At 40.4% G+C, this 21,892-nt stretch overlaps 1 protein-coding gene across 6 annotated transcripts in view; it reads right to left on the bottom strand.

Annotated features, from left to right (window-relative positions):
• The window catches only part of LOC128694605 (uncharacterized), a 528,306-nt gene that overhangs the window by 254,728 nt on the left and 251,686 nt on the right, over nucleotides 1-21,892 (bottom strand). For all 6 annotated transcript variants that reach the window (XR_011391619.1, XM_070082011.1, XM_070082018.1 and 3 more), the window contains one exon: nucleotides 5,372-5,588. Coding sequence is in view for 5 of the 6 variants with exons in the window: in XM_070082011.1 (XP_069938112.1) it covers nucleotides 5,372-5,588 (217 nt within the window). In the remaining variant the exon portion in view is untranslated. The remainder of the gene's footprint in view (nucleotides 1-5,371; nucleotides 5,589-21,892) is intronic.

Genomic DNA, 21,892 nt, shown 5'->3' with positions numbered 1-21,892 from the left:
CAATGAAAATGCCCAGCGGGACTTCTTTCTATTCAAGTGCGGTATATATTAGTTCTAGCATGTGTATGATAGCATCATTTGTGTTTTTATTATTCCTGAATCCAAACTGACAAGGGTTTAATATGTTGTGTGAAACGAGGTAGGAATAGTCCGTCTATGAATTAATTTTTCAAAGATTTTAGAGAGCAGTGGTAAGTTAGTTATTGGTCTATAGTTATTCAAGTCAGCTTGGTCACCTCCTTTATGGATCAGAGTGACCCTCGCTATTTTGAGGATTGTTGGGAAGGTAGATGATTCAATGGATTTGTTAAAGAGCGTTGCAGTAATTGGTGACAATATTTGAGAAGATTTTTTGCACATAAAAGCAGGCAAGTTGTTTATGTCTCCTGCCTTGTTTTTAAAGGTGTTTATGATGAGCGTAACTTTAATGGGGTTGGTTGGAGCTAGGAATAGTGTATTTGGGTAGGTACCTATGAGGTAGTCTGATGGACGGGTGTTTGTGCTTGGTATTTTGTTTGCTAGATTTTTTCCTATGGTGGAGAAGAAAACATTAAGTCTGTTTCGGCTGGAGTAAGTAGGGGTTCATCTGATTTTGATAGTTTGATTGTTTTGTTTTTGGATGACTTTTTAGTTCCAAGAATTTCAGAAAGAGTTTTCCAGGTTTTTTTCATATCACCTTTGATGTTATGTAATCTATTTTCATAATACAATTTTTCTGACCTTCTTATCAGGCTGGTAAGTGCTGACGAGTAACTTTTCGACTGTTCTCTAGTTATTTGACCAATTCTATACTGTTTTTCATATTTGTGCTTTGTGTTAATGGATTTGAGGATGCTTGGTGTTAGCCAGGGATTATTCAGTCTCTTTGCTGTGATCTGTTTAGTTTTTCTGGGGCAATGTCTGTTATAGAGGCATTGGGCTTTTTTTAGAAAATTATTTATACACTCATTCATATCTGTATATGTTTCAAGCTCATTTTGCCAATCGATGTTATTCATAGCTGCTATAAAGTTGTTAACTGCTGGCACGTTATGTAGTCTGAAGGTTACTTTAGTAATGTCTTGTGGCAGTTTGCTCAGATTAGTCATGAGAAAGGTTGGGTAGTGGTCTGTAGTGTTGTCTGTGATTATGCCTGATTTTAAAGGGGATATGGTGTTTGTCCAGATGTGGTCTATTAACCCTTTGACTGTTTCCGACGTATAAATACGTCTTACGAGCCAATGTTTCTGACGTATTTATACGCATAAATTCTAGCAGCTTCAAATCAAGCAGGAGAAAGCTGGTAGGCCCACATGTGAGAGAATGGGTCTCCATGGTCAGTGTGCACCATATAAAAAATATCGGGGAGCCAGTGGTGCATTGTGGGAATGCCATTTCAGTTGTCCTTTTTCAGCATGTCTAGCGGTAAGAAATATGTGATTCCCCAGCAAATCTGGGACTCTTCTCTTCCCAAGTGATGCTCTAACACAGATGGAAGTGTCAGTGAAGATCAATTTCATGATTTGGAGGAGTTTGAGACCAAAAGCAATGGAGGAGGAGGAGGGGGAGGAGGGGAGGAAGGGGAGGAAGAGGAGGAGGAGGAGGAGGAGGAGGAGGAGGAGGGAAGGAAGAGGAAGAGGAGGAGGAGGAGGAGAAGAGGAGGAGGAGGAGGAAGAAGAAGATGTAATAATATTGTTCCCTTGAAGCAAGAAAAAAAAAAGTCCACCCCATGACAGTGACAAGATAAGGGGAGATAACATCTGATAAGAGCTGACTTTGATGAGCGTAAACGAGGGTAGAGCTGATAAGGAAATATTACATGACCATTGCCCTCCCTTTGTTTTTGCTGGTACACAAACATTTCTGTCTGTCTATTTGTCTGTCTGTCAAGCTCCCTGTCTGTCCATCTAGCTCTCTGTCTCAGAGAGAGCCACAAGACTGTGTCATCACGTTTACTCACATCTTCAAGCAGAGTATAGCACTTTGTCTGGATTTCTTGGGTTATCCTAGGTAATTTACACTATGTATACTTGTATTTATGTGTACCTGTGAGACAGAGATAGGCAGACGGATAGAAAGAAAGACAGATTGAAAGATATAGAATGAGGGAGAAAGATAATTAGATAGAATGGAGGAGGGGAAGCAGCATCCGACCCCATTGTTTTGACAGGCGGGAGGGGGAGTGAGTAATGAGACAATATGTCACTTTGACAGCTGCCGACTTCTGACTCAAAACAATTATAAGCCACAGGAGAAGGAGGAGAAGGAGGAGGAGGAGGAGGAGGAGAAGGAGGAGGAGGAGAAGGAGGAGGAGGAGAAGGAGGAGGAGGAGAAGGAGGAGGAGGAGAAGGAGGAGGAGAAGGAGGAGGAGGAGAAGGAGGAGGAGGAGAAGGAGGAGGAGGAGAAGGAGGAGGAGGAGGAGAAGGAGGAGGAGAAGGAGGAGGAGAAGGAGGTGGAGGATGATTGTTTGTTTGTTTTTGTAAACAAGTTTTGTAAACAATATATTGATAATTATGTTTGTGTGCTTATTGTGTTGTATACAACGAGTGTATATATGTACATTGCACCTTACTTTGGTCTCATAGGCCACATAAGTTATGTGAAAAAATAAAATAGTGAAAAAAACAAAAAACCTTCAATTACAAGTAAACTAAAGTTTACCGGGTGAGCGGCAGTCGCCGCTGTTGCCATACGCGGCTCATTTTCTGCAAACTTCACGGCTCTATATCTCGGTAAGTACCGATGGCAAAAATTTTTTTTTGGACTAAAACACTCATAAAAATAATCTTAATATTTTCATAAGAAAAAATAATTTTTTTTTTGAATATTTGGCGACATAGAATGACAGTTTCAGAGAGGGGCCTGAAACAGTCAAAGGGTTAAGGAGATGCTTGTCTCGGAGGTTCTTGTAGGTTTAGATACTGCTGGTAGCAACAGGCAGTTACTCATTGTGTTTGTGAATTCGGTTACTTGTGGGTCCTGGTTGTGTAGTATGTTTATGTAGAAATCTCCTGTTAGCAGTAGGTGGTCTTTATTCATGTGTGCATCAGTAATCATGTTTCCTAGTTTTTCACTAAAGTGGTAAATGTTTGACTGTGGTACTCTGTAGATGTTTATAACTGTGAGGGGGTTTTTGCAGGTCTTTTGATTTAAATTTGGCTATGATATATTCTCCATGTTCGTCCCTTGTGCAAGAGTTATTGATACATTCGAGTTGATTTGAATAGTATACAGTGGACCCCCGCATAACAATTACCTCCGAATGTGACCAATTATGTAAGTGTATTTATGTAAGTGCGTTTGTACGTGTATGTTTGAGGGTCTGAAATGGACTAATCTACTTCACAATATTTCTTATGGGAACAAATTCGGTCAGTACTGGCACCTGAACATACTTCTGGAGTGAAAAAATATCGTTAACCGGGGGTCCACTGTATAGCTGTTCCTCCCCCTTGCTGGTCTGTTCTATAGTTGTGTATGGCCATGTAGCCAGGAATGGTATAGAAATCTGTAATATCAGGCTTAAGCCAGGTTTCTGTGAGTGTGATGATTGATATATTGGAATGAAGGGAATTGAGTAATGCTGTGAGGTTGTCATAATGTTTGCTCAAGGATCTGACATTGTAGTTAAAGATGGTTATGTTATTGTTTGCACTGAGTAATGTCTTTGCTTGGTCTGCTGTGTAGTAATTACAGTTACTGGTTAATTTGTGTAATTCATTTTGTAAAAAGTTTACATCAGGATCTATGACTGTAATCATAGGATGAGAGTAATTTTACAAACTAGATTTTCTGAGTAAAATGATATAAGATTTATATTGAATCTACAACTAGACTTATGACTAAGACACCGTGATTAATCTAAAACTTGTAAAAATTTGAAAGAAAAAGGGATAATTACAGAATAGATAATTCAGTTATACACTGAAGCATCTAATAGCACCTTAATTATTTTAACAAGTGAGTTTATGAACTACAGTAGATATTTACAGCTAAAATAAAGGAGCTATTGAATATAATAATAAAAGAATTTATTAAAAGCAAAATCAGTAGCACTTGAGGTAGTCAATAGCACCTGGAGTATTTTAATAAATGTGACCACATATATACACACCCCTCTGGGTTTTCTTCTAATTTTCTTTCTAGTTCTTGTTCTTGTTTATTTCCTCTTATCTTCATGGGGAAGTGGAACAGAATTCTCCCTCCGTATGCCATGCGTGTTGTAAGAGGCGACTAAAATGCCAGGAGCATTTTAGTCGCCTCTTACAACATTGTACAAATTACTAAATTTAAAAAGAAAAACTCTCGTTTTTCTTTTTGAGCCACCCTGCCTTGGTGGGATACGGCCGGTTTGTTGAAAAAAAAAATTCTTGTTTTTCTTGTCTCATTTGATAGAATGGAAGATATATTACAGAAATAGATATGATTTTGATTGGGTTCACGACAAAAAGTACCTGAGCTCAAAGTAGAGGAAATGTTCGATTTTTGCCGATGTTCAATGAACTTTCTTGTGTACGTCAAGTTGGTTAATTTTATTAAGCCTTTTCTAACCCAACCACTCTGTAATCTGGCAAACTCAGTAATTTGGCACACTACAGGTCCCAATGATGCCGGATTTGTGATGGTGAACCTGCATCAATATTAATATGGTGTTTTCAAGACTAATAACACACTCTTAGTGATTTTAGTGTGTACCTGCACACCAGCACAGGTGCAAGATGTGGAGCCTGAAGCAGTTAAGTTCAGTGACAAATTGTAGCATTAAGAGAGCAGCAGTAAGAATGTAGCAATTAAGCAATAGAAAAAGGACCAAACGAAATAAACTCCTGACAGCATATGCCGCTCAGCCTATTTTCAATTCAGTTCAATTCAAGTTTATTCTCTATAAGGGTTACAATGTGGGGTTCACAGGTTTTGGGTATTGTGTGGTTTACATGTTATAAAATACTAATTACAGAGGGGGCCACTAGGACACCTAGCATGGCTAGGCATTTCGAGCAGACTTAGATTAATTCTTAACATTAAATCCTTACAGATTATGGTATTAAGGCAAAGTACATAAATGGTGTATGTACACCAGTTCATTTCTACATTATGGTTTTCTTATGAAAGAAGTGATTTAATGCAGTTAGCCTCACAAACTCCGTTTTCTCTCATACTAACACATCTGAAAGAGCTAATATTAGTGTCATATTGAAGTACTATTTTGTCATCCCTACTGACAGCAGGAATTTCCCTGGAACGAATTAATGGCATTTCAATTAATTTAAATTAGGAAAATTAACCCAGCATACAAACAAATCAGGATACAAACAATGTCACGGAACAGATTAAATTCGAAAACAAGGCTTCCATTGTACTGTATTAAAGACTCATGATAATTTTCACTTACCCTTCTTCCAGTCAACAACCTTGATGTTTGGGCCACTGTCTCCCAATAAACACTTCTCATTGTGTGCCAACACAGATGCTAAATGCTTCAGAGGAACATAGGTAGATGACTCAGCTTCCATTATGTAAAGAACTTGAAGTGTTTCACAGGTTCCATCAAACCTCCAAATACCAAACTCACCATCAGAACTTCCAGCATATATATCATCTCCCTCAATCTAATAAGAATGTAATACATCAGTTTTATGCATCTACATTTGTTTCCAAATAATCTATAATTAAATAGTACATTAAACATTAACGTAAATCAAGCACTGAGATGGACAATACACGAGTATAATACAGACGGCAATTTAATCAAATACAAAATGGGAGTTAACAGAGTTACTTTTTGCTGATAATACTGTGCTTTCAGGAGATTCTGACTAGAAGTTGCAAAGGTTAGTGGATGAATCTGGGAGGGTGTGTAAAGGAAGAAAGTTGAAAGTGAACACAGATTAGAATAAGGCAATGAGGGTATCAAACAAGTTGGGCAAGGAAAAATTTGAAATCAGATTGGAGGGAGAGGGTATGGAAGAAGTGAATGTGTTTACATATCTGGGAGTGAACGTGTTGGTGGATGGGTATATGAAGGACGAGGTAAACCATACAAATGATGAAGAGAAAAAGGTGGGTGATGCATTGAGGTATCCATGGAGACAAAGAATGCTATCCATGGAGGAAAAGTAGGGAAAGTATGAGAGCATAGTGGTACTAACACTCTTACATGAGAGTGGTGAATGGTGCAATGGTGAGGGTGGTAAATGGTGCAATGAGGAGACTGGAGGCAGTGGAGATATCGTTTTTAAGAGCAATGTCTGGTGTAAATATTAACCCTTTCAGGGTCCGTCCCGTAGATCTACGGCTTTACGTTCAGGGTCCAAACCGTAGATCTACGCCATGAGCTCAGCTCACTCTGATAAACTGTGAGTGGTACATTTGGGCCTAGATATGAGAGAATACATCTATGTGGTATGTGTGCACCACATAAAACAGATCCTGCAGCACACTGTGTATGAGAGAAAAAAAATGAAATCATGATTTTTCGATTAAAACAGCAACTTTGCAGTGTTCATTTGATAGAATGGAAGACATATTACAGAAATAGAGATGATTTTGATTGGTTTTAGCACTGGAAATGGCTTGAAACTGAGCTCAAAGTAGCAGAAATGTTAAATTTTTGCCGATATTCAAGAGTAAACAAACGACCTCACACGTCTAATACACGTCAGCTGGTGGGTCTAATATACATTCACAAATATGGTGATGATATTTATACAATTATTACAGTATTGCATAACAGTAAATCTTCTATTTTTTGGTGTGAATAAAAATTCATTATGTGAATAAAAAATCAAAATGGAATTTATTTGTAAAGCCTCAAAACATAACTAATGAACAGAGGAAATGTTAGTCTAGTGCCAGGAATGCCTACATTGTTCATTCTGGACCCTATTTTGAAATTGGAATATTTTGAACTTTGTGTTAAATTGGCTAAATTAACAATTTCTGATCACTTTATTTTGTAGTTGAAACAGTTGACTTGGCGATTTCTTGTGCTCAATCGATAGGATAGAAGTAATACTAGTGAAATAGCTAAGAATTTGGTTGATTGGAATAATGTAATTGGCCTAAAATGGGAGTCGAAGTCGGCAAAATCGCCGATTCGTAAATATCGCTGACACATCAAAATTCGCGAGAGCATAATTTCGTCAATTTTCCACCAAATTTCGTACTTTTTGTTTTATTACCTTCACAAAAAGATTCTCTACGATTTCATAAGAAAAAATAACAATTTTTTTTTTTGAAAATTCTTGGACACTGGTGCGTGACTCCAGATTTGGGCCTTGGACCCTGAAAGGGTTAAGCAGCGAATCTGTAGTATATATATCGGGTATGAAGTTACTAAAAATTATTCAGAGGAATAAGGAGGGGTTGTTGACATGGTTTCGTCATTTTGAGAGGAGAGAACCAAATAGATGACTTGGAAGCTTTTTTTTATAGCACATCGGTTGTTTCCCACCAAGGCAGAGTGACCCGGAAAAGAAGAAACACTTTCATCATTATTCACTCCATCACTGTCTTGCTAGAGGCTGCCTACACTACAGTTATGAAGCTGCAGTTTAGTAACACCCCTCCTTCAAAGTGAGGGCACTGTACTGCCCACCTCCAAGACTCAAGTCCAGCTTCCTGGTTTCTCTGAATCCCTTCATAAATGTTACCATAACCATGCTCCAACAGCATGTAAAGTCCTAAAACCCACTTTTCTCCATTCTCTCACACATACTTGCTGAAAGTCCAAGCCCCTCACACACAAAATCTCCTTTACCGCATCCCTCCAACCTTTCCTAGGCTGACCTCTACCCCGCCTTCCTTCCACTGCAGAGCTTTATACTCTCCAGGTCATTCTATTTTGTTACACCCTCTCTAAATGTCCAAACCACCTCAACAACCCCTCCTCAGCCCTCTCGATAATACTTTTAGTAACCCTGCATCTCCTCCTAATTTCCAAATTATGGATACTCTGCATTATATTCACATCGCACATTGCCCTGAGACACGACATCTCTACTGCCTCCAGCCATCTCCTTGTTGCAACATTCACCACCTATGCTTCACACTCATATAAAAGTGTTGGTATGACTGTTGTGATAAAAACACAGGCATTATCTCTAGACTTTATTGAACATAGAATCTTCATAATACTTCTGCAACAAAATATAATAATGACTAGTACATCTAATAACTGCTGCTGCAGGAAGGGTGATGTCTTGCGTATTTTTTTTTTTATTATCACACTGGCCGATTCCCACCAAGGCAGGGTGGCCTGAAAAAGAAAAAGTTTCACCATCATTCACTCCATCACTGTCTTGCTAGAAGGGTGCTTTACACTACAGTTTTTAAACTGTAACATTAACACCCCTCCTTCAAAGTGCAGGCACTGTACTTCCCATCTCCAGGACTACAGTCCGGCCTGCCGGTTTCCCTGAATCCATTCATAAATGTTACTTTGCTCACACTCCAACAGCACGTCAAGTATTAAAAACCATTTGTCTCCATTCACTCCTATCAAACACGCTCACGCATGCCTGCTGGAAGTCCAAGCCCCTCGTACACAAAACCTCCTTAACCCCTCCCTCCAACCTTTCCTAGGCCGACCCCTATCCCGCCTTCCTTCCACTACACACTGATACACTCTTGAAGTCATTCTGTTTTGCTCCATTCTCTCTACATGTCTGAACCACCTCAACAACCCTTCCTCAGCCCTCTGGACAACAGTTTTGGTAATCCTGCACCTCCTCCTAACTTCCAAACTACGAATTCTCTGCATTATATTCATTATATGTCAAGATAAAAGTTATAACTACAGGCCCCACATTTTAAACTCACCATGTAATCTGCATCACTAATATGTGGATATAAGAGAGGAGAACCACACACCGTGTGTTGGCACCCATGACACACCAAGCTCTTGTTGTTGTTAACCCTTTGACTGTCGTGGCCGTATATATACGTCTTACGAGCTACCGTGTTTGACGTATATATACTCATAAATTCTAGCGGCTTCAAATCAAGCAGGAGAAAGCTGGTAGGCCCACATGTGAGAGAATGGGTCTGTGTGGTCAGTGTGCACAATATAAAAAAAATCATGGAGCACGCAGTGCATGAGAAAAAAAAACTCAGACCATTTTTTTTAATTAAAATGCCGACTTTGTGGTCTATTTTCGTATAGTATTTATGGTTGTATTCTCGTTTTCTTGGTCTCATTTGATAGAGTGGAAAACATATAGAAATGGAGGTGATTTTGATTGACTTTACTATAAAAAGAACCTGGAAATGGAGCTCAAAGTAGGGGAAATGTTTAATTTTTGCCAATGTTCAAAAGTAAACAAATGATGTCATTGTCCAATAAATGTCCAACTAGCCATTCTAATATGCAGTCATGAATGGGTTAATGCTATTTATACAATTATTACAGTATTGCAGTAGTCTGCATAATAGTAAGTCTTCTATTTTTTGTTTGAATAAAAATTCTAAATAGAAAGCAAGAGTAATATCAGAGGGGCCTGGAGACATGACTGATGAACAAAGAAAATGTTATTTTAGAGCCAGGAATGTCTGCATTGTTCATTCTGGACCTTATTTTGAAATAGTCATATTTTTTAATTTTCGTGAAATTGGCCAAATTGCAAATTTCTGACCACATTACTGGGTAGTTGAAATCGGTAAATGGGCAGTTTCTTGTACTCAATCGATAAAAAAAAATGGAGTTCTAAAGAAATAGCTATGCGTTTGGTCGACTGGAACAAGGGAATTAGCCGAAAATAGGGCTCAAAGTGGGCGAAATCACTGATTTGTAAACATCGCTGAGGTCGCTAACTTCGCGAGAGCATAATTCCGTCAGTTTTCCATCAAATTTCGTTTTTTTGATGTCATTACAATCGGGAAAATATTCTCTACCATTTCATGAGAATTTTTTTTTTTTTTTTTAAATTTTGTGACACCAGGAGACACCTCAGGATTGGAGGTTGCGACAGTCAAGGGGTTAAGGGCCCCGAGAGGTGGTGCAGTATTATTATGCTGCTGCTTCCCACAGGAGCAGTATCACTACAATCTCCCCCTTCTAAAATATCAGACAGTAATCTCCCAAACTGTTAGGTGGGCGACGTATACGTCCCGACCTCCGTAGCCCTTGAGCCTCTTCACCAGGTTCAACATTTTCCAGCAGGGTCTGACTAACTGCTGGAGCAGAATCCTCTATTTCCATTGGGGTAGTCTCAAGGGGCTTTCCAGGAGAAAACAAAGCATCTTTCGCATCTATTGGTGTATCTTGAGATTCCACAATAACAGGGATTTCAACTGGGGCTAAATGTCTTGTAGATACTGTAGTCTCTTCTCCATTTTGGTAGCGAATGTGGGCGTAATGTGGATTAGCTTGCAGGAGCTCTACCTCGTCCACTAAAGGATCCGTCTTGTTCATCCTATGGCGACTCTTCAGGAGAATGGGTCCAGGATGACATAACCAAGAGGCTCCCATAGAGGAACGACGTGAATAGTTGAAGAGTCTTTCATGAGGGGTTGCATTAGCAGTTGTGAACAGCAATGATCTAATAGAGTGAAGAGCATCAGGTAGGACAGTTTGCCAGTGTTGAACAGGTAGATTGCGCGACTTCAACATCATTGTAACTGCCTTCCATATAGTACCATTGAACCGCTCCACTTGACCATTGCCTTGAGGATTGTAGCTTGTTGTTCTGCTGCAGGCAATACCTTTGCTAGCCAATAACTCCTGAAGTTGGTTACTCAAGAACGACGATCCCCTGTCTGAATGGATATAGGCAGGCATACCAAAAATAGAGAATAATTGTGAAAGACAACTAATAACAGTTGAAGCAGTCATATTTGCACAGGGAAACAAAGGGAAACCTTGAATATTCATCTACTATGTTAAGGAAATATCTATTCTGATTTAGGCTTGGTAGAGGTCCTTTGAAATCTACATTCAGTCTCTCGAAAGGATGGGTGGATTTTATGAGATGAGTCTTCTCTGGCTGATGAAAGTTTGGCTTGCACTCTGCACATATTCTGCATGCTCTGATCACTTGTCACACATCTTCCACTGAGTAGGGCATGTTCTTTGATTTGACAAAATGATACAGGCGCGTAACTCCTGGGTGACACAAAGCCTTGTGGAGCGCTGAGAGTAATTGCAAATCGTGACATGCTGATCCACAGTGGGACCTAGAGAATGCATCAGGTGAGATGTTCTCTTGAAAAGGTCATAACATGATAGTTCCAGACTACAGTATCTACAAGACATTTAGCTCCAGTTGAAATCCCTGTTAGTGTGGAATCTCAAGATACACCAATAGATGCGAAAGATGCTTCGTTTTCTCCTGGAAAGCCCCTTGAGACTACCCCAATTAAAACAGAAGATTCTGCTCCAGCAGTTAGTCAAACCCCGCTGGAAAATATTGAACCTGGTGAAGAGGCTCAAGGATTACGAAGGTTGGGACGTATACGTCGCCCATCTAACAGTTTGGGAGATTACTGTCTCTGACATTTTAGAAGGGGGAGATTGTAGTGATACTGCTCCTGTGGGGAGCAGCAGCAGGATAATACTGCACCACCTCTCGGGGCCCTTAACAACAACAAGAGCTTGGTGTCATGGGTGCCAACACATGGTGTGTGGTTCTCCTCTCTTATATCCACATATTAGTGATGCAGATTACATGGTGAGTTTAAAATATGTGGCCTGTAGTTATAACTTTTCTTCATTGTAACTGATATTTTTCTTCTTGGCAGCTTCCAAAAAACTTATCAAGGCTTGCATCATGTTCCTCCTGGGTCTTGCCACAAATGGTAACATTATCTAAATATACATAAGTTCCCATGAGTTGCTCTTCCTGAATGAGTGAATCCATAATTCGTTGGAAGCAGGCTACCCCATTGGTGACTCCAAAAGGGACTCTGGTAAACTGATACAGGCCATCACTAGCCTGAAACGCTGTGTATGGTTTATCTTCATTCCTTACAGGGACTTGATGATAGGCACTCCGTAGATCAATTGTGCTAAACACATAGTACTGAGCAATTTTGTTCACTGTATCATCAATTCGAGGTAGACGGTGCCCATCAAGAAGTGTAAATTTGTTGATTGTCTCAGAATAGTCGATAGCCAGTCTTCGTTTCCTATAATCATCCTTAACAACAACAACCTGTGCATGCCAAGGGGAATTACTTGGTTCTATAATACCCTCCTTCAGCAGCCTCTGAGTTTCTTTCTCAATGAACATCCGATCCTCATACGAACAGTGGCGTGACTTAGCTGATATAGGATGGCAATCCGCGATAAGATTTCCAAACAGCTTTGGTGGGTCTACCCTTAAAGTGCTAAGTCCACAGACAACAAGAGGACGCAGTTCACCTCTATATGTTAAGGTGACACTACCATGCAGCTTCTGAAAGTCCTGACCAAGGATAACATCAGAGCACTGTTGTGGCAGAATAGCTAAATGTACATCTTGATAATCCTTTCCATTAACTCTGAGGTTTACCTTACAAAACCCTAAGGTCTGAATAGAGAGAGATGTTGATGCCACGGAAACGGTAGCTGATGAGTGATGTACAATCAAGGAGTGGCATTTAACTAAGTCAAGGTTAATGAAACTCTCTGAGCTGCCACTATCAATAAGACCCTCTACTTCTGTTCCCTTGATGAATACTTTCACAACTGCCTTTGACAGTGAATTTGGACTAGCTGCAGAAGTCACTGTTGCTAGAGTCGTATGATCACTGGAATGTGTGGAAGCACTAGCTCTTGTTGATGCCTTAGCATGACATACTTTAGCAAAGTGACCTTTCTTGTGGCATTTATGGCACATTGCTTCACGAGCAGGACACTTTGGATGTGGATGTCTTGAAAACCACAAAAGAAACACACTGTACCTGCTGCTGCTGTCACTGAGGAAAGTTCCACAGTAACTTCATTGCAAGAGTCTTGGTCAGGAATTGCAGCACTTACCACTCAAGAAGGCTGGGTGGTACAGTATACTTCAGAATTCTTCTGGGCTGAATCTAGAGCTCTTGCCTGGTCAAAGGCAGTGGCTAAGTCGAGAGTTTTATTCTCCAATAAACACTGCCTTATTATTGGTGATTGCAAGCCACTGATAAAAGCATCCCTGACGGACTCTTCACAATGCTGAGCAGCTGTCACTGCTTGGAAGTGACAGTCCTTACCTAAAATTTTCAGTGTTTGAAGGTATTCCTCTAAGGATTTACCAATCTGCTGGCGGCGAGTTGCAAGGCAATAGCGTGCAAAGATTTCATTTGAAGGTTTAATATACTGAGACTTGAGGGTTTTGATAGTATCTTCATAGGTATTACACTCAGAAATAACCTCATATATTTTAGGTGGCACAAAATTGATGAAAAGACTTAGTTTATCTAGATTTTCCTCAGGAAGGACTCCCAAAAATTTTTTGAAAATCTTAAACCAGTGCTTCCATTCCTGAGCAGCCATTGATAAGCTGGGGTCACAGTCTAGCCTCTCAGGTTTCAGTAAACGCTCCATGTTGTGATGTAGTCTAGCTCAGGATCCCCACCAGGTAGCCCAGGATTCTATGTTCAATAAATTGTTGTGATAGAAACACAGGCCTTATCTCTAGGTTTTATTGAACATAAAATCTCCATAGTAGTTCTGCAACAAAATATAACAATGACTAGTACATCTAATAACTGCTGCCATAGGAAGGGTGATGTCTTGCAAATGTCAAGAGAAAAGTTATAACTACAGGCCACATATTTTAAACTCACCATGTAATCTGCATCACTGATATGTGGATATAAGAGAGGAGAACCACACACCATGTGTTTGCACCCATGACACACCAAGCTCTTGTTGCTGTTAAGGGCCCTGAGAGGTGGTGCAGTATTATTATGCTGCTGCTCCCCACAGGAGCAGTATCACTACAACTGTACACTCAAAAATTCCCCTTTTTGCTTCTATGTATAACATTCTTTGTCTCCAAAAACTTCTCAGTGCACCACTCACATCTTTCCCCTCATCAATTCTATAATTCCGATGTTCACTTTTAATTTTCTTCTCTTACATACCCTACCAAACTCATCCACCAATCTCTGCAACTTCTCTTCTGAATCTTCCAAAAGCACAGTGTCATCAGCAAAGAGTAACTGTGACAACTCCCACTTTGTGTTAGATTCGTTATCTTTTAACCCCACACCTCTTGTCAACAACAGAGTATTCACTTCTCTTACAATCCCCATCTATTGAGCCACGGTGACATCACACATCCCTGTCTAAGGCCTACTTTCACTGGAAAATAATCTCCCTCTCTCCTACAAATTCTAACCTGAGCGTCACTATCTTCATAGAAACTCTTCACTGCTTTCAGTAGGCTACCTCCTATTCCATACATTTGCAACATCTGTCACATTGCCTCCCTATCCACCCTATCATATGCCTTTTCGAAATCCATAAAAGCCACAAAAACTTCTTTACCTTTACCTAAATACTATTCATCTACATGCTTCATTGTGAACACTTGGACTACACACCCCATACGCTTCCTAAAGCCTCCTTGTTCCTCTGTGATCCTGCTCTCCATCTTACTCTTAATTCTTTCAATAACTCTACCATACACTTTGCAAAGTATACTCACCAGGCTTATTTCCCTATAATTCTTACACTCACTTTTGTCCCCTTTGCTTTTATACAATGAAATTATGCATGCTCTCTGCCAATCCCTAGGTACCTTACACTCTTTCATACATTTATTAGATAAAAGCACTAACCCCTCCAAAACTATATCCCCTCCTGCTTTTAACATTTCTGTCTTTATTCCATCAATCCCAGCTGCTTTACCCCCTTTCAATCCATCACTGTTAGAACTATCAGTTGGGAACAGAAGACCTCCAATTCAGCGAGGAGTGAGGTACAGTGGAACCTCAAATATCGAACTTTCTTCGGTCCAGAAGGCTGTTCAAGTGCCGCTACCAAACAAATTTATTTTCATCAGGAATAATGTAAATTAGATTAGTCCATTTCAGACCCTCAAAAATACACTTATAAAAACACTTACAAAAATACACTTGCATAATTGGTAGAGTTGGGAGCAGTTCGATTTTTGAGGTTCCAATGTATGTCTTACCGCGAGGCATGGTGAACAGGATTACCAAGATGGCGTCCCCACAATGCACCACTGAGTCCCCGATTTTTTTCACAGGGCACACACCCACCACGCAGACCTATTCCCTCACATGTAGGCCTACCAGCTTTCTCCTGTTTGATTTGAAACCACTAGAATTTACGTGTATTAATATGTCGGAAACATTGGCTTGTAAGATGTATACCACTGAAACATTCAAAGGGTTAAGGCTAGAGGGTCTCGACCCTGAAAGGGTTAAGTACAGTGGACCCCCAACTTACGATGGCCTCAACCTACGATAAAACTGACTTACGATGCTTGTCAGCGTAAAAATTTGACCCCGACCTACGTTGAAAAACTCGACTTGCATCATTCGTCCCGAACGCAGCCGTCTGGTCCGTCTGGCCTGAGCACCTCAGCTGAGCTAGCGTGACTTTGTTTACAAGCCAGGGCAGACTGTTGCACGCATACATTCAATAAATTTTGTATTATTCCAGTGTTTTTAGTGCTTGTAACTGCTAAATAAGCCACCATGGGCACAAAGAAAGCTTCTAGTGCCAACCATGTGGTAAAAAGGGTGAGAAATACTATCGAAATACTATCGTACCATGGTCAGCTGCTGCTGCACCACCATCAGCTGCTGCTGCACCACGGTCAGCTGCTGCTGTACCACCATCAGCTGCTGCTGCACCACAGTCAGCTGCTGCTGTACTACCATCAGCTGCTGCTGCTGCACCACGATCAGCTGCTGCTGCTGTACCACAGTCAGCTGCTGCTGCTGCTGAACCATCAGCTGATGCTGCTGTACCATGGTCAGCTGCTGCTGTACCACCATCAGCTGCTGCTGTAGCACCGTCAGCTGCTGCTGCTGCTGCACTACGGTCAGCTGCTGCTACTGCTGTGCCCCCATCAGCTGCTGCTGCACCACGGTCAGCTGCTGCTGCTGCTGTACCACCATAAGCTGCTGCTGCTGCTGTACCACCATAAGCTGCTGCTGCTGCTGCTGCTGTACCACCATCAGCTGCTGTACCACCATCAGATGCTGCTGCTGCACCATGGTCAGCTGCTGCTGCTGCACCACAGTCAGTTGCTGCTGCTCCTGTACCACAGTCAGCTGCTGATGTACCACCATCAGCTGCTACTGCACCACAGTCAGCTGCTACTGCACCACAGTCAGCTGCTGCTGCTGCTGTACCATGGTCAGCTGCTGCTGCTGCTGTACCATGGTCAGCTGCTGCTGCTGCTGTACCATGGTCAGCTGCTGCTGCTGCTGCTGTAACACCATCAGCTGCTGCTGTACCACAGTCAGCTGCTGCTGTACTACCATAAGCTGCTGCTGTAACACCATCAGCTGCTGCTGCTGATGTAACACTGTCAGCTGCTGCTGCACCACAGTCAGCTGCTGCTGCTGCAACACCATCAGCTGCTGCTGCTGATGTAACACTGTCAGCTGCTGCTGCTGCTGCACTATAGTCAGCTGTACTACTCGAAGATGTGGAGAGACTGTTGTTGGTGTGGCTTATCAAGAATACCGAGACACGATTAACCCCAGAGGGTTAGCCACCCAGGATAAACAAGTCAGTGTGTCATCGAGAACTGTCTAATTTATTTACATTGGGAGCCTTAACCCTTTCAGGGTCAAGAGGACCTCTCCAAAACTCATTCTCAGGGTCAAAAATTTTTCAGAAAAAAAAAATTATTTTTCTTATGACATGATAGAGAATCTTTTCCCGATCATAATGACACCAAAAATATGAAATTTGATGGAAACCTTACGGAATTATGCTCTCGCAAAGTTAGTGGTCTCCACGATGTTTATGCATCGGCGATTTTGCCCACTTTGAGCCCTATTTTCAGCCAATTCCTGTGTACTAGTCGACAAAAATCATATTTATTTCGCTAGAACTCCATTTTTTCTATCGAATGAGTACAAGAAACCACCCACTTACCAAATTCAACTATCCAATAAAGTGGTTAGAAATTGGTAATTTTGCCAATTTCACACAAATTTCAAAAGATGTCAATTTTCAAATAGGGTCCAGCATAAACAAGACAGACATTCCTGGCACTAAAATAACAAGTTCTCTGTTCGTTAGTCATGTCCTCAGGCCCCTCTTATATTTCTTTTGCTTTCCACTTTGAATTTTTATTCTCACAAAAAAATAGTAGATTTACTGCTATGTAGACTACTGCACTAGTGTAGATATGGTATAAATAATGCCAGCGCACTTGTGAAAGAATATTAGACTCACTAGTTGAAGTGTATTGGATGCTTGGCATGATTTGTTTAATTTTGAACTTTGGTAAAAATTGAACATTTCTGCTACTTTGAGCTCAATTTCAAGGTACTCTCCTTTGTGAAACCAAACAAAATCATCTCAATTTCTGTAATATGTCTTCCATTCTATAAAATGAGACCAGGAAAACTAGAATACAACCACAAATACCATACGAAAACTAGAATACAACCATAAATACCATACAGTGCAAAGTCGCTGTTTTAATCCAAAAACACGGTCAAATTTTTTTTTTCTCATTATGCACTGTGTGCTGCAATTTTTTTTTTTATACTGTACACACTGACCACATAGACCCATTCTTTCATATGTAGGCCTACCAGCTTTCTCTCGCTAGATTTGAAGGCGCTAGAATTTAGGCGTTCTGGTACATCAATAACCCTGGTGCGTAAGCCGTACTAGTACATCGGAAACCCTGAAAGGGTTAATCTTGTCCCCCAGGATGCAACCCACACCAGTCAACTAACACCCAGGTGAACAGGAAAAAAATGCTTGGAACTAGTGCTCATATTGGTGAATTTAAGGCCAGCAAAGGTTGGTCTGAGAGATTTAAGAATGGTAGTGGCATACACAGTGTGATAAGGCCTGTTCTGGAAGAAAATCCCAAACAGGACCTACATTACTTAGGAGGAAAAGGTACTCCTAGGACACAAACAGTGTCTCATCACTTATCACCACATCTTCAATAAAGGTAAGAGTCCTTTATTCTTCATTTAGTACACTAGTACTACATGCACAATATATATTGTGCATGTATCCTTTTTGTGTGTAGGAAAACGTATATTTCATGTGGTAAAAAAAAAAATTTCATACTTTTAGGTGTCTTGAACAGATTAATTTGATTTCCATTATTTCTTATGGAGAAAATTAATTCAACATAATAATTTCGTCTTACAATGTGCTCTCTGGAGCAGATTAATATTGTAAGTTGGGGGTCCACTGTACTATATGCATTTATAATTGTTTTGTGTGTGTAAAACTATTGCTATTCTTCAAAAATGCATTTTTTGTGAATATTTTTGTGAGTCTGGAATGGATTAATTGTATTTACATTATTTTTTAGGGGAAATACTGCTTTGACTTTAGGCCGTTTCGACTTTAGGCCTAGCTCCTGGAACAGATTACAGCTGAAACTCGGGGTTCCACTGTAGGTCAATAACTTACTTTTGAGATATCCCAGGAGACGCACGCATAGCTGATAACTTGGGAATTTTGTTTTTCGAGAAAATCACACTTTTTTAAGTCTTTGCAAAGGATAAGAGTGATCTTATCCTATGACAGATAGATAACCTTTATTGATAGTAGAATATAATTATACAATATTTTATAGTTCCATGAGTCATACCTCTGTACATCATGGTGAGCCATTAATTACTGAGAGACTGTTCATGCCCTCTCCCTGTCATATAGCTTGGCCGACCCTCCAATAACTCTTCATATAAAATCAATTATTTATTTACTTGGGTGTCTTAACCATGTTTCTACGTTATTTATGCTAAACCTAATACAGTGGAACCTCTACTTATGAGTTTAATCTGTTCCGTGACCATGCTCGCATCTGGACTTGTTCGTTTTTAGTCAGTTTTCTTCCTTTAAATTAACTGAAATGTAATTAATCCGTTCCAGTGGAATTCCAGGCACGACAAAATACTTGAATATTTCAGTAATATCAACTCTACGGCTTATTTTTCTATCACAATTTTTTTTTTTTAATTAACGCAGTGGCCGATTCCCACCAAGGCAGGGTGGCCCGAAAAAGAAAACTTTCACCATCATTCACTCCACCATTGTCTTGCCAGAAGGGTGCCTTACACCACAGTTTTTAAACTGCAACATTAACACCCCTCCTTCAGAGTGAAGGCACTGTACTTCCCATCTCCAGGGCTCAAGTCTGGCCTGCTTGTTTCCCTGAATCCCTTCATAAATGCTACTTTGCTCGCACTCCAACAGCACGTCAAGTATTAAAAACCATCTGTCTCCATTCACTCCTATTAAACACGCTCACGCATGCCCGCTGGAAGTCCAAACCCCTCGCACACAAAACCTCCTTCACCCCCTCCCTCCAACCTTTCCTAGGCTGACCCCTACCCCGCCGTCCTTCCACTACAGATACAGACTGATACACTCTTGAAGTCATTCTGTTTCGCTCCATTCTCTCTACATGTCCGAACCACCTCAACAACCCTTCCTCAGCCCTCTGGGCAACAGTTTTGGCAATCCCGCACCTCCTACTAACTTCCAAACTATGAATTCTCTACATTATATTCACACCACACATTACCCTCAGACATGACATCTCCACTGCCTCCAGCCTTCTCCTTGCTGCAACATTCATCACCCATGCTTCACACCCATATAAGAGCATTGGTAAAACTATACTCTCACACATTCCCATCTTTGCCTCCAAAGACAAAGTTCTTTGTCTCCACAGACTCCTAAGTGCATGGCTCACTCTTTTCCCCTCATCAATTCTATGATTCACCTCATCTTTCATAGACCCATCTGCTAACACATCCACTCCCACATATCTCAATACATTCACCTCCTCCATACTCTCTCCCTCCAATCTGATATCCAATCTTTCATCACCTAATCTTTTTGTTATCCTCATAACCTTACTCTTTCCTGTATTCACTTTTAATTTTCTTCTTTTACATACCCTACCATATTCATCCATCAACCTCTGCAACTTCTCTTCAGAATCTCCCAAGAGCACAGTGTCATCAGCAAAGAGCAACTGTGACAACTCCCACTTTATGTAAGATTCTTTATCTTTTAACTCCACGCCTCTTGCCAAGAACCTCGCATTTACTTCTCTTACAACCCCATCTATAAATATATTAAACAACCATGGTGACATCACACATCCTTGTCTAAGGCCTACTTTTACTGGGAAATAATCTCCCTCTTTTCTACATACTCTAACTTGAGCCTCACTATCCTCGTAAAAACTCTTCACTGCTTTCAGTAACCTACCTCCTATACCATACACCTGCAACATCTGCCACAATGCCCCCCTATCCACCCTGTCATATGCCTTTTCCAAATCCATAAATGCCACAAAAACCCCTTTAGCCTTATCTAAATACTTTTCACTTATATGTTTCACTGTAAACACCTGGTCCACATACCCCCTATGTTTCTTAAAGCCTCCTTGTTCATCTGCTATCCTATTCTCTGTCTTACTCTTAATTCTTTCAATAATAACTCTACCATACACTTTACCAGGTATACTCAACAGACTTATCCCCCTATAATTTTTGCACTCTCTTTTGTCCCCTTTGCCTTTATACAAAGGAACTATGCATGCTTTCTGCCAATCCCTAGGTACTTTACCCTCTTCCATACATTTATTAAATAACAGCACCAACCACTCCAAAACTATATCCCCACCTGCTTTTGACATTTCTCTCTTTATCCCATCAATCCCAGCTGCCTTACCCCCTTTCATTTTACCTACTGCCTCACGAACTTCCCCCACACTCATAACTGGCTCTTCCTCACTCCTACAAGATGTTATTCCTCCTTGCCCTATACACGAAATCACAGCTTCCCTATCTTCATCAATATTTAACAATTCCTCAAAATATTCCCTCCATCTTCCCAATATCTCTAACTCTCCTCTCCTATTTTTAACTGACAAATCCATTTGTTCTCCAGGTTTCCTTAACTTGTTAATCTTACTCCAAAACTTTTTCTTATTTTGAACAAAATTTGTTGATAACATCTCACCCACTCTCTCATTTGCTCTCTTTTTACATTGCTTCACCAATCTCTTAACTTCTCTCTTTTTCTCCATATACTCTTCTCTCCTTGCATCACTTCTACTTTGTAAAAACTTCTCATATGCTAACTTTTTCTCCCTTACTACTCTCTTTACATCATCATTCTACCAATCGCTCCTCTTCCCTCCCGCACCCACTTTCCTGTAACCACAAACTTCTGCTGAACACTCTAACACTACATTTTTAAACCTACCCCATACCTCTTCGACCCCATTGCCTATGCTTTCATTAGCCCATCTATCCTCCAATAGCTGTTTATATCTTACCCTAACTGCCTCCTCTTTTAGTTTATAAACCTTCACCTCTCTCTTCCCTGATGCTTCTATTCTCCTTGTATCCCATCTACCTTTTACTCTTAGTGTAGTTACAACTAAAAAGTAATCTGATATATCTGTGGCCCCTCTATAAACATGTACATCCTGAAGTCTACTCAACAGTCTTTTATCTGCCAATACATAATCCAACAAACTACTTTCATTTCGCCCTACATCATATCTTGTATACTTATTTATCCTCTTTTCCTTAAAATATGTATTACCTATAACTAAACCCATTTCTGTACAAAGTTCAATCAAAGGGCTCCCATTATCATTTACACCTGGCACCCCAAACTTACCTACCACACCCTCTCTAAAAGTTTCTCCTACTTTAGCATTCAGATCCCCTACCACAATTACTCTCTCACTTGGTTCAAAGATTCCTATACATTCACTTAACATCTCCCAAAATCTCT

Source organism: Cherax quadricarinatus, chromosome 6, assembly GCF_038502225.1.
Source record: "Cherax quadricarinatus isolate ZL_2023a chromosome 6, ASM3850222v1, whole genome shotgun sequence".
NCBI classification, from domain to species: Eukaryota; Metazoa; Arthropoda; class Malacostraca; order Decapoda; family Parastacidae; genus Cherax; species Cherax quadricarinatus.
This window is presented reverse-complemented; position numbering and strand designations above follow the sequence as displayed.